The sequence below is a fragment of the Helianthus annuus genome, chromosome 5 (assembly GCF_002127325.2).
Source record: "Helianthus annuus cultivar XRQ/B chromosome 5, HanXRQr2.0-SUNRISE, whole genome shotgun sequence".
NCBI classification, from domain to species: Eukaryota; Viridiplantae; Streptophyta; class Magnoliopsida; order Asterales; family Asteraceae; genus Helianthus; species Helianthus annuus.
The window spans coordinates 130,760,564-130,772,581 of NC_035437.2; the positions used below are offsets into that span (position 1 = coordinate 130,760,564).

General features: G+C 35.8%; 1 protein-coding gene and 1 long non-coding RNA gene across 10 annotated transcripts; both read right to left on the reverse strand.

The window, feature by feature from the left end:
• Window positions 1–1,497: 1,497 nt before the first annotated feature.
• Window positions 1,498–6,455, reverse strand: LOC110941311. Of its 9 annotated transcripts, none has more exons than XR_004893245.1 (5): window positions 6,127–6,455; window positions 5,923–6,018; window positions 3,015–4,573; window positions 2,863–2,945; window positions 1,498–1,759 (listed from the first exon to the last, which is right to left on the reverse strand). It is a non-coding gene; the product is annotated as an uncharacterized LOC110941311 (long non-coding RNA). The 9 variants fall into 9 exon arrangements; XR_004893246.1 differs by having other exon boundaries at window positions 5,923–6,024; XR_004893247.1 differs by lacking the exon at window positions 6,127–6,455 and having other exon boundaries at window positions 3,015–3,997; window positions 4,464–4,573; window positions 5,923–6,120.
• Window positions 6,456–7,126: 671 nt separating this feature from the next.
• LOC110943617 (uncharacterized protein At2g29880-like) lies at window positions 7,127–8,207 on the reverse strand. Its single transcript, XM_022185355.2, has 2 exons — window positions 7,869–8,207; window positions 7,127–7,788 (listed from the first exon to the last, which is right to left on the reverse strand). Exons 1-2 carry the CDS (start codon window positions 8,205–8,207, stop codon window positions 7,213–7,215), a joined length of 915 nt encoding a protein of 304 aa, XP_022041047.1. The 3' UTR covers window positions 7,127–7,212.
• Window positions 8,208–12,018: the final 3,811 nt, after the last annotated feature.

A 12,018-nucleotide genomic window follows, 5' to 3' on the forward strand; every position in this document is an offset into this window, starting at 1 on the left:
TGTCAGTCTGTTGCTTACGTGTGGTCTGACAGGCGACTGTCAATGGTGCCACTTGCTCTGTACTGTCAGTCCCACTTGCCTTGTGGGTAGGATGCGGTGCCGCGCCGCATCGCTACCTGCGGTAACTACCGTTGTTTCCGCGTTGTCCTTCTGGCAAAGTTTGTGGGATGCGGTGCCAGGCCGCATCGCCACTTGTGTGACTGTTGCTGTTATCCAGCTCCCTTGTATTGATAGAAGTGTTCACAGGATGCGGTGCTAGGCCGCATCGCTGTGCTATACTGCTTTCATACACCAGATGTGGTGCTGCGCCGCATCGTTATATACTCCAGGTAAGTCCTCTTCCATTATTGGGTAGAATGGATTCGACCTCTGCGTTCGCGCGTGCCCGCACGAACACAGATAAGTCTTTAGCTAGTGGGGGTTTTGATAAGGGTAATGGCACTCGCGGTCATGTTGGCGCGAGATCTGGGACCATACCCCTTCACACGCAATTATGGAACAAGGCGAGTACAGAACCGTTGATTCTATCAGCTCCAGATGGCGCAAGATGAATACGTTGATCCAACGCTTTTGTGGGTTTTATAACACAATGCTCGCCAACAAACCGAGTGGGTGGAACAACGAAAATGTTTTCAATGAAGCGTTGCGTTTATACGAAAATGACAAAAAAAAAAAACTTCTTTCCCACATGTCCGTGCTTGGCAAATTGTAAAGGATCAACCAAAATGGAAGGGAACTCCAAATGAGGTTGCAAGCGCGAAACGAGCAATGAAACGGTCTAAAACTTCCGAGTCAGGAAGTTATAGCGTTGGAGGCTCAACCGATCGTTGCCAAATAAATATCAACGACGAGCCCGAGTATGAGGAGGAGCCAATTGGAGAGGAAGAACGTCCCCCAGGAAGGGACAAAAGTAAAAAGATAGCGGCTGAAAAAAAGGAAACAAGCCGCATCAGGAAGTGGTGGTGGTTCGAAGTTGGAAGGTATTATGGCCGAGTTGAAAGCATTCAACCAAACTTTTACCGAGACGCAAACCGAGAAGGTAAAGGTGAAAAAACAAGCCGAGGAGAAGCAAAGGAGGCAAGAAGAAGCGCAGCAGTTGGAGGAATGGAAAATAATGACCACCGACCTTAGCGAATATCTACCGGAAGATCGTCCCATTTTACAAATGATGGAGAAAAAAATTAGGAAAAAATGGAGTGGGGGAGTGTAGATTTTTTTAGGTTTTTTTTAAGTGTGTTTTTTTTTTATTTAAATGTAACTTTAGGTTGTTTTTTTAGGTTTTATTTAAATGTAACTTTAAGTTTTTATTTAAATGTAAGTTTTTTATTTTTGTTTTTATTAATTAATTAAATTAAAAAATAATAATAAAAAAATAGGAGAGAACCATCCACCACACCTTTGGGTAGTCCCCAAGGGGATGATCCTCCATCTTTGCTTACTTGACGCCTACGTGACGGATGGTTCCTTTGAAGACCATCCGCACCATACCCTTTGGTCTTAGATTATTGTAAATGAAGAAATCATTAGATTATATCCTCAATTGTAAGTTCAATCCAAAACATATTGTGTAACAAGTAACATGTTCCAACCTCTAAATATTTACACACTGATAACTAATTGTAGTTGCATCATTCTCCTTCGTCCTCTTTAGTGACCTCGAACACATAATCTGCTATAATTGCTAGTTTTTTCTCAACAATACTCCTGATACTTTGATTCCACTGGGTGTATATCCTCAACCTCCTCTGAGTACGAATATCTGCAAACAGTAAAAATATTTTTTACAAAAATTTCAATATTTTGAAATTCTCCATCAATCTGTTTTACAAAGAGTCAACTAGGACTCAAAAGTTTACAAATGAAGGATCAGTGGCATTGTTCCATCTGAGGACAAAAATAAAAGGTAGGTAATACATATTAAATATTTATTTAAAATCCTTTTATGAGAATGCATATTAAAATTAAAACCTTATAAAGAAGCAACTTATATGTGCATATATATCTTGTATCTTTAGCTTTGGGAGACTTTAAAAAAAAATTGAAATTTTCCTTTCTAACTCTAAACTTTTAATTTTTTGACAATTTAAGTTTAAAGTTTTAATTTTTGTTTCCTTTTAAACCCTAAGGTTTTAATCTTTGACAATTTACCCTAAAGTTTTAATATTTGGCAATTTAAATTTAAAATTTTAATTATTGTTTCTTTTTTAACCCTAAAGTTTTAATCTTTGACAATTTAAGTTTAATTTTTTAATCTTTGGTAATTTAACCCCTTTGATTAATTTGATTTTTTCACTTCTAATTCAAAAGTTTCCATCTTTTGCGATTTAACCACTTTGATTTTTTTTACTTATGTGTTGTAATATTGGCTTTGGGGGTTTTTCAAAGAAAAAATGGTTATGCATATGGTTGCTGTAACCATGGCTTTGGGGGTTTTCCAAAAAAAAATTGATTTTTTTACTTTTCACCCAAAAGTATTTTATAATTACTTTTAACCCAAAACTATTTGTTTTTTTTTTACTTTTAACACAACTTTTATCTGTTGCAATTTATCCTCACAACTTTTTTTACTTTCAACTTTGGTCCTTTATATTTTTCATTTTCCGCAAATTTTTAGCTTTATCATTCGTTCTAAATTTTGTGACTTAACACACCACCACGTGCGTCTTTGGTTTAACGTTTTTACGTTTCGTTCTAAATTTTGCAGGTGAACGTTTTTACATCGTCTATTTTTTCCTGTTTGATAGGTTCAACATAACGTGCGCGCACTAAATCGACTTAGTTATCACTAAAGAATCCCCGCCGCATTGCGGCGGGTCTTAATTCTAGTTAAGATGTATAAATGGCAAAGAATTAAAATATTACCAGGTATGAGACCAGAGAAGGCATGTCACAACTCAAGATCGTTTCCATGGTTCACTCAAGGAATCACTTGCGTTGAAGTACAACTGAATAAAAAGTTTTAAAGTTAAATACTTAGTAGCTAGTGAAGAAGCAAAAGAAAGAACATGAGTTACCATAAATATAATCACTTGAATGCATATGAAGGCAGAGTACCTTGTAACCAATCCAAGCAACAAAAACCAATACTGATAAAGCTAAAACGTTAGTAAACTTTCTTTATAGTTCAAGTTTGCACATGCTTCTACATATCCGAGTCGAAATTTGCAGAATAAGAGAGGTGGGGGTGGTGCGTTATACCACCGTGATACACAAAAATAACGCGTGGAAAAAAGAAGATTCCCACCGCCACTCCAAGTTCCACGCGTGATAGTTCAACGTAAACCCGATTCTGTGATTTTTTTCACGGCGTGATAGTTGTTAGTTGTGAGGGTAGCTGTTGGTTGTGGGGAAATTGTTGGATGTGGTGGTGAGTGATGACCACCGCCACTAAAAATGGTTGTGAGTGATGGAAAAATGGTTGCTGACATGGCGGAACATGATTGGATATTGTGAGTGATGGAATTCTATCACTAGTGTCCCCTAATACGACCATGTCAGACTTCATAATAATTATGCAGATTACTCAACTCAGGAAGAAGCAACACCTTCAAAGTTACACCTCCTAAAGTAGGCCGTAGAACACCAAATCCCATTGATACAACTAAATGAAGAAGACGACAAAATGTATTTACTAAAAGTAACTGCCTAGAGAGTGATTCCAATTGGTTTGCTTCCCTGACATTAAAATTTGCACAAAAAGATAAAAATGATGCTCACCAAATCTTGTTGACAAATCTAGAATGATGGTTGAGTTTTGAGTCTCAATATGGTGTTTACCAGATTCCACTCTTTCTTTGTTTCTCATCTTCGTCGGCACTACACTCTAACACGCACCCACATTTTTTCTTTTGACTTACTCTCCCAGTTTCTTTTGTGCTTTCAACGTGAGTTTCTACATAGTTGCCAGGTCTCATCTATTGTTGTAATATATATTGAACTTGACTAAAAGTAGTGAACCAAAGATATAGAACTTGATAAATAATATTTGCTGCAAAATCTGAAATTATGTTCTAATTGTTATGTATTGAACAAATTCAATATTAAGATCATTTTGTAGGCTAAAATGTACCTTGTGTGATAACCAAAAGACCGAAAAAGTAGGGTGTTTGAAAAAAACTGATACAATCCTGGTTAACCCGCAGAATTAATTGGGTCAAACCCGACACAGTTATGGAGCAGATTCATATTTTGAGTCATGGGTCAACTCGGGTCAACCTCAATTATTTAGTTACCAGAAATAGAGGAGTAAATCATGGGACAGTTTTACCTTTTGTTTTTATAAGTCCTTAGAGATTTAGGCTGATGGTGTGGATGTTTATTTATAAAAAATTAAGGTTTTTATACCTTTGTAATCGGAGATCTAATCCTTCTCGGATTGGATTATTCTATCAATTTTATCTTTCAATTTCAAGGTCTTATCAAAAACGTTGAACTAGAAGCATAAATACAAGATAAGAACTTACAACTCGCAATTTTTCATAGATAATTGATTTGACGTAATCTGAATCTGTCTTGTTAGCCTCCAATCGAGTACTAAAAGTCTAAACTATGCTCAGATGACAGTTTTCGGTGACTGCAAACAGGCATGAACTCATGATAAGACTCGATAAGCTCAGCAATTGTTTCTAAGGGATCCTTTTCAAGTCTTTTTTGTGGAAGGCATAATTGTTAATGGCGAATAATGACAAATAGTAATAAAGTCTATATGCTACATAACGAATAGCGATAAATAGCAGGTAGCTATTTATAAATAGCAATACACTAGAAAAAAAATTAAAAAGTAATATGTACATTATATCAAAATACTCTGGTATATATGCTATTTTACATGTATATTTAACAAAAACCTAAAATCTCGCTATATTTAATAGTTATTATATTTAAAAAAAACAAAAAAATAAAATAAATTGTCGCTATCTATCGCTACAACCCTAATAGCGAGCCTAGACCTATATGCTATATAGCGATCGCTACGCTCGCTATTGACAACTATGGTGGAAGGCATACTTGGATTTCACATCTTTTTATCTACTAATAAAAGCATTAATACTTAAGAGATGGAAGAAATTACTTTTATCCAAACTGAATTATCGTGGAATATAACAAAGAATAACTAATGCAAGTTTATGATACACTCATATGCCATATTTGTTTGGTGTATCTTCTGCAGGGGCGGATCTAGGCTGGGTTCAATGGGTTCACATGAACCCTCTCGGTTTTAAATTGTTAATAGAAATGCTATTAAATAATAAGGGATGCACCCATAAATAACATTTGGGGATGAACCCATTAGGAAAATTGATGAATGGCGCAATGAGTAAGTTGTCCCCTTCTAGAGCTGACATAACAAGTTCGAATCTTGTTTGGGGCTTTTTTATTGTTTTTTTTTTTAAATTGCCCCCACACCCATCTGAAACCAGGTAATGAGTTCCAACTTTTACATAATTTAGACATCTCTTTTTTTTTTTTTTGTTTTTTGGATTTTTGCTTTTCAACATAGGTCTGTATCTTATGAACTTACTGGCAAATGGATTGTTAGTAGTGTAAGCTATGTTCTTTCAAGTTGCCTCAGAATTCTTATTCAGTTATCTCAACCCAAACATCATGTTCAACGGACTAAATACGAGTTGATTTGTTTTATATGTTTACCTAGTCAAACATGTAAAGCCAGAAAGTTTCGGGTCAAATAGCCTAATGGTCAGAAAAACAGATTAATAACTTAAATTAAATCGAATAATCAAGTCTTAACTTTTCAGCGACCAAAATACAGAAACCTTAACCCAGTGTCGTAAACAAAGTCATAAACCCTAACAACCTAAATCTAGCCTATCAATGAAATTCACATCAATACTTCAAGACACGAAACAAAAATACCAAACACAAAATGTTAAAAATAAAAGTTGGGAGAAAATGAAGTGATACCCGACAATAGTTTAGTTTGGCTATACGAATCAACTAAAGATTAGATCTTCCATGCCCAACTAGAATTGCAACGAAAACCACCAGATCACACCCTATCTGGCACTCCATGCCATCAATTTTTTTTTTTTTCCCAAAAACTCAAATTAGGGCAATTTTACTAAGAGTAGCAAAAAATTTAATGCAAAAAATAAATCAATAACTCACAATTACTTGTAGCCTAACAAATATTTTGCACTGGAAGGAGGGACTTCGATGATTGTCAAGAACATAGCTGATGCAGTTTCGCCGATAGATTTGTAGAACGAGGGTCGCCGGTGTTTATTAACATCGCCAGTTTCGCCGGTTAGAAAGGAGGAGCGAGAGAACAAAAGAGGAAAAGCAACAAATAAAAGCGTGAATTCTAGGTTTATACTGATATGGAGGGGAAGATATAGAGATAGAAGAACACTAGAAAGGGTGAAGGTAGCGAATTTGGGGGAAAATGGAATTGAAGCCGGATTTGGTTTAGGTGGAAAAATCTTGGAGGGAACCAGATGCATGTGGGGAAAATGTAAAGAGGGAAATTAATTTTTTTTAAGAGAAAAAAAAAGCTCGGATAGTCCTGTAGTTTCCTCTTTTTTCATCTTTAGTCTCTAATTTTCTAAAATTACAGCTATAGTCCTCAACTTTTGCAATTTCGTTCTCGGATAGTCCCTGACACGAATGAGAGTTAGTTTTCTCAGTTAAGTGAGTGTGAAATGACTGTAATACCCTCACTAATAAAAAAATATTATTATATCATTATAAGAATATAAATTATATTACAAAATCTCTTCCAACCTTTGTGGGACCCACCCACAACCCACCACCATCTTCCCGCGCCACGTGGCGTTACCGTTACGATACTGGGACAAACCCAAACAGCAATGAGCGAACATCATTGCGGCAATTTTGTCATTATCAAAAACGGTATCGATGTTTGCTTTGATAGTTTTCAACCACTCAAACCGATAATGTCCAAACTCCTTCCGCATTGCACGGAGAACAGCGACCACATTTATCGTTATAATTTAATTTAGTGTTGTAAAAGTCGGATTAGTAAAAAAAACAGACCGATAGTAAAAAAAAAAAAAAAAAGAACAGACCCAAGACTGATGTAATTTAGAGTCATAAACAATCCCAGACCTAATGTAATTAAACATCATAAACAATCCCAAGACCCATAAGCAATAATAAAATACCCAACAAAGAAATAAAAGTTACTAAAAAAGGATGTAGCACTTCTACCAGACAAAAGCATCCTAAACTCGCTTAGTTACCGGAACCCATCATATCTCTTAGTAAACCCAACCGTATCAGAGGAGGACAACTAAATAGCATCCTTGCTTTTGCTTGGTTGGTTGCCAAGTAATTTAAAGCTCCACGTATTTCATGGGAATCCAAACCCAATGGCTCCAGTGCATTATAAATTTCTTCACCTGTGTACTCGCGATGATAAGCTCTTTCAAGTATTTTATTGCCTTCTAAAATAGCATTAGCCACACCGCTAACGCCATTCATAATAATAGAGGTTAAATCTTCATCTTGTTGTTCAACTTTTCTTTTTCTACTCTTACATTTCTTTGCACGAGAAGACGTAGGATGTAGCACTTGAATATCATCATCAGTATTGCATTGGCTCTCCAGAACTACATCATTAGCAACGCAGAAGTCATTAACTTCTGGAACTGTTTCTATGTTAATGCTGTCATTTTCTTTCAGTCGGGCATTTCGTTCTTTGGCTGTTTCAGCTTGTGCACCGGTTGCCCTATCTTTTGCAAATAGTTGTAGCATTTCATTGAAGTTTGAGACTTTCTTTGTCTTCAATGCCGCAGCATCAGGCTTTGACTATTTAACAAAATTAAGCTAATGAGTATTATAAACAATATTGTAAATATTCAAGTAAATAATTAAAAAAAAAAACTTACTTCTATTAATTTATCCCAGACTTCATCCTCGGCTTCAATTAATTGAGTTTCTGAATTCCATGAGAATCCACTCAAGGACGTTCCACGAAACATGTCGTACCATTGGGAAAAATGCTCTTTCAATGTTTTTAAACGATTCTTCAAATGTTTTTTGGTCAATTCAATTTGAAGCTTTGTGTTCAGCTCCTCAATCATATTGTTGTATGCTTGTGAAGTAAAACTGCCATTAATCGTATTGCCATTATCCTGTTGCGCTATCATGGATTGTATGAATATATTATCCATACTTTCCGTCCACTTTATTTGTTCCTTCTTTCCGGTGGCTTCGTGTTTGCTCATGATAACTTTCTACATGGTAATACATAAATAAATTCAAATGTGTACTTATGTAAATGGTTGCTTATGTTAAATAAAATTACTATACGCACATGCTAATAAAAAAGAACAAAGTCACCAATTCATTGAAACCATAACAGTCAATACAAAATCGAAATGAAATACTATAATGTACTATTCTAAAACTACTTTGACATATCTATTTCATTGTTTGGATAAGTCAAATAGTTAGTCCACATTTCATTTGCAATTGAGTTCCTTAGTTGTTCAGATCTCGTACTACCCTCACGTATATCTCTTGTAATTTGACTTTCTTCCTCTTGTGGTCCATCTAACACCTCTTGTATGACCTCATCTTCAAGATCCTTGTAACGGTCTTCCTCTAGTAAAAAGTTGTGTAAAATACAACATGCCAAAAAGATGCTAGACTGTGTTTCGCACGAGTAAAATGGTTCCGCTGTACTTCTAATAATAGGAAACCTCTTTTTTAGGACACCAAATGCTCGTTCAATTGTGTTGCGTAATGATGCATGACGAAGGTTAAACAACTCCTTTGCATTCTCAGGGGCACGCGTGGAGTATTCTTTCAAATGATACCTAACACCTCTATATGGTGCCATTAGGGTACTCGTGTGAGGTAAACCCGCGTCTACTAAACAATATCTACCTATAAACAACTTGTAATTAGTATTAGAATACATTATTAAACATTTTAAGAGAATTTGGTAGAACAAATTACCAGTTGGAATTACTAATTTATCATCTCTAGTAAGCGCATTCTTTATAATTCTTGAGTCTGATGTTGTACCCTCCCATCCAGTTAGCACATACGTAAACTTTAAATCAAATGTACAAGCAGCCAATACATTTGTTGTCGGGTATCCCTTACGACCACGATATCTAGGGGCATCCTTATTAGGTACTTTGACGCGAACATGTGTTCCATCAATTGCACCGATACAGTCCTTAAAAAAAGGATAAAATCTCTTTTTTTCTTGAATTTCTTTTGGGACAATATCACCTTTAGGTTGTTGAATATAACGACCTTCTAGTGATATAATCGCTCGCAAAACTCTATGGAAGCACCGACTAGTTGTTGACCCAGAACGACGGTATAGCCACGAGGTAAACCGATTTCTCAAATCATTGCCTACAATATGCAAAAATGTGGCAACATGCTCTTCAACAGACATGCGTTGAGTAGCTCGAAGTCCACCATCACGCTTTAAAATATTGCACAATGTCATAAAAGCTTTCTCACTCATGCGGATAAGCTCACGACATTTACCGCCGTTTAAAAGGTCGTGTAACATCTCTTCTCGCACATATCGTCGTTGTAAAATTTCATCATTAGTAGGTAAATTAGCACGACTTCTGGTTAACAATCTACGTAGTGCAACGAAAGCCACCAGAAAGCAAATCAGGTTAGCTGCTTGCAATTGTCTAGCTCGCACAAGTTCAGCTGCCTCGCGTATCTGATTATCCATTGTAAACTTGCTGTTGAAAATTGTTATTAGATTAGAAAATTGTTAGTTAAAACTTTACGTTCTTGTTCTGTAAAATTATTGTAGGGTGCACTGACATGTTTTTTAATTAATGCTTGTGTCTATTAGAGTTAGTAAATCAAATAAGAGTAAACTAGAAACTAGGGTTGAGGAGAATTCAATTTTGTGGTATTCAAGTCAACAAAATACGACCTAAACCAACTATTAGCGTATTAGGTCAGATCTGACTCAACTTAAAGTCAAAACATTTAACACTTGACTATAACTAAGTAGATATGGTGACAATAAAGATGATAAGATCAGATAACTTCAATCATTAACAGGGGAATTGCTAAACAAAACTCAAAGAGAACTAACCAGATACATACACGATCTCATTTTTTGTCTAAACTAATTAGATAACATGACAGTAAAGGTGATCAGATCAGATAACTATAACCTCAATCAGTAACAGAGCAATATTCAAAGGAATCTGAAAGAGAACTTTCCGGATACATACACCATCTCATTTTTTTTATCAAAATAGCCGAATATTATAATTATAAATTTATAACGAGCAGTTCTTCAATTAATTATCTCAAATTTTACATAGAAACGAAACTGAAACTGAACTAAGTGCAGGGTCAGGCCTCCTTCATACATACATACATACATACATACATACATACATACATACATACATACATACATACATACATACATACATACATACATACATACATACATACATACATACATACATACATACATACATACATACATACATACATACATACATACATACATACATACATACATACATACATACATACATACATACATACATACATACATACATACATACATACATACATACATACATACATACATACATACATACATACATACATACATACATACATACATACATACATACATACAGTTCTCAAACGGCAAATTCAGGCCTATGCTTTAAAGTTTTAGCTATAAACAATCAAAGCAATCTAATTTAATCAAACATAAACAACTCAAGAAGCCAAAACCCTAAGTGGACACATTAATTTAATCAAAATTTTAGATAAAAAGACCACGCAAAGGAGATTGGCCGCTCAAAATTGGATGTGAAATAGGAACGTGATCTTACCTGGAAGATGAACTGCTGATTGCTGAGGAGAGCAGGTACAGAAACAATGATCGATAGTTTTTCAATTGAGGGATAGATGATGGAAGGTGGATTGATGATTTGGCGGGATGTGGGAGATATACCCGCCATATTTCTTACGAGGGTAAAATTGGAAGAAAATTAGGAACGTGATGTTTACCTCTTCTTTTCTCTGAGAATCATTCCGATTTGGGAAGAAATATATAAGAAACAAAAAACCACCTCATTCTCTTCTCCTCTCCCCCTTTCTCCTCATATAAAAATCTCTGGAACATGATTGCTATCCTCTTTCTTTCCAATTCCATTCTCTTCTCTATTTAAGTGAGACTCTAGAACACAGTGATAGAGATAGAAGAACACTAGAACGGGTGAAGGTAGCGAATTTGGGGGAAAATGGAATTGAAGCGGGATTTGGTTTAGGTGGAAAAATCTTGGAGGGAACCAGATGTATTTGGGGAAAATGTAAAGAGGGAAATTATTTTTTTTAAGAGAAAAATGCCCAGATAGTCCCTGTAGTTTGCTCTTTTTCATCTTTAATCCCTATTTTTCTAAAATTACAGCTATAGTCCCCAACTTTCGCAATTTCGTTCCCGGATAGTCCCTGACACGAATGAGAATTAGTTTTTTTAGTTAAGTGAGTGTGAAATGACTGTAATGCCCTCACTAATAAAAAATATTATTATATCATTATAAGAATATAAATTATATTACAAAATCTCTTCCAACCTTTGTGGAACCCACCCACAACCCACCACCATCTTCCGCGCCGCGTGGCGTTACCGTTACGGTACTGTGACAAACCCAAACAACAATGAGCGAACATCATTGCGGCAATTTTGTCATTATCAAAAATGGTATCGATGTTTGCTTTGATAGTTTTCAACCACTCAAACCGATAATGTCCAAACTCCTTCCGCATTGCACGGAGAACAACGACCACGTTTATCGTTATAATTTAATTTAGTGTTGTAAAAGTCGGATTCATAGGCTTTGTACCCGGCGAGTACTCGGTCCTTGGAACCCCTCCGAGGCGACTTCTCCTAGGTGGGCTCAATTAGTCGCCGGCGGTCAAACTCGGTCAACATCGGAGAGTAGTCGGTCTAGTCGGGCATAGTCGGCCTAGTCGGTCAACCTCGTTTGTTAACTTTTTAGAGAGTAGTTGGTCTAG

Bases quoted from the DNA above. Each gene is read 5' to 3' on its own strand.
- LOC110943617 (XM_022185355.2), bottom strand. From the start codon at position 8,207: ATGAGCAAACACGAAGCCACCGGAAAGAAGGAACAAATAAAGTGGACG. The intron at 7,789-7,868 runs GTAAGTTTTTTT...TTTGTTAAATAG, and splicing joins TCTGGGATAAATTAATAGAA to TCAAAGCCTGATGCTGCGGC.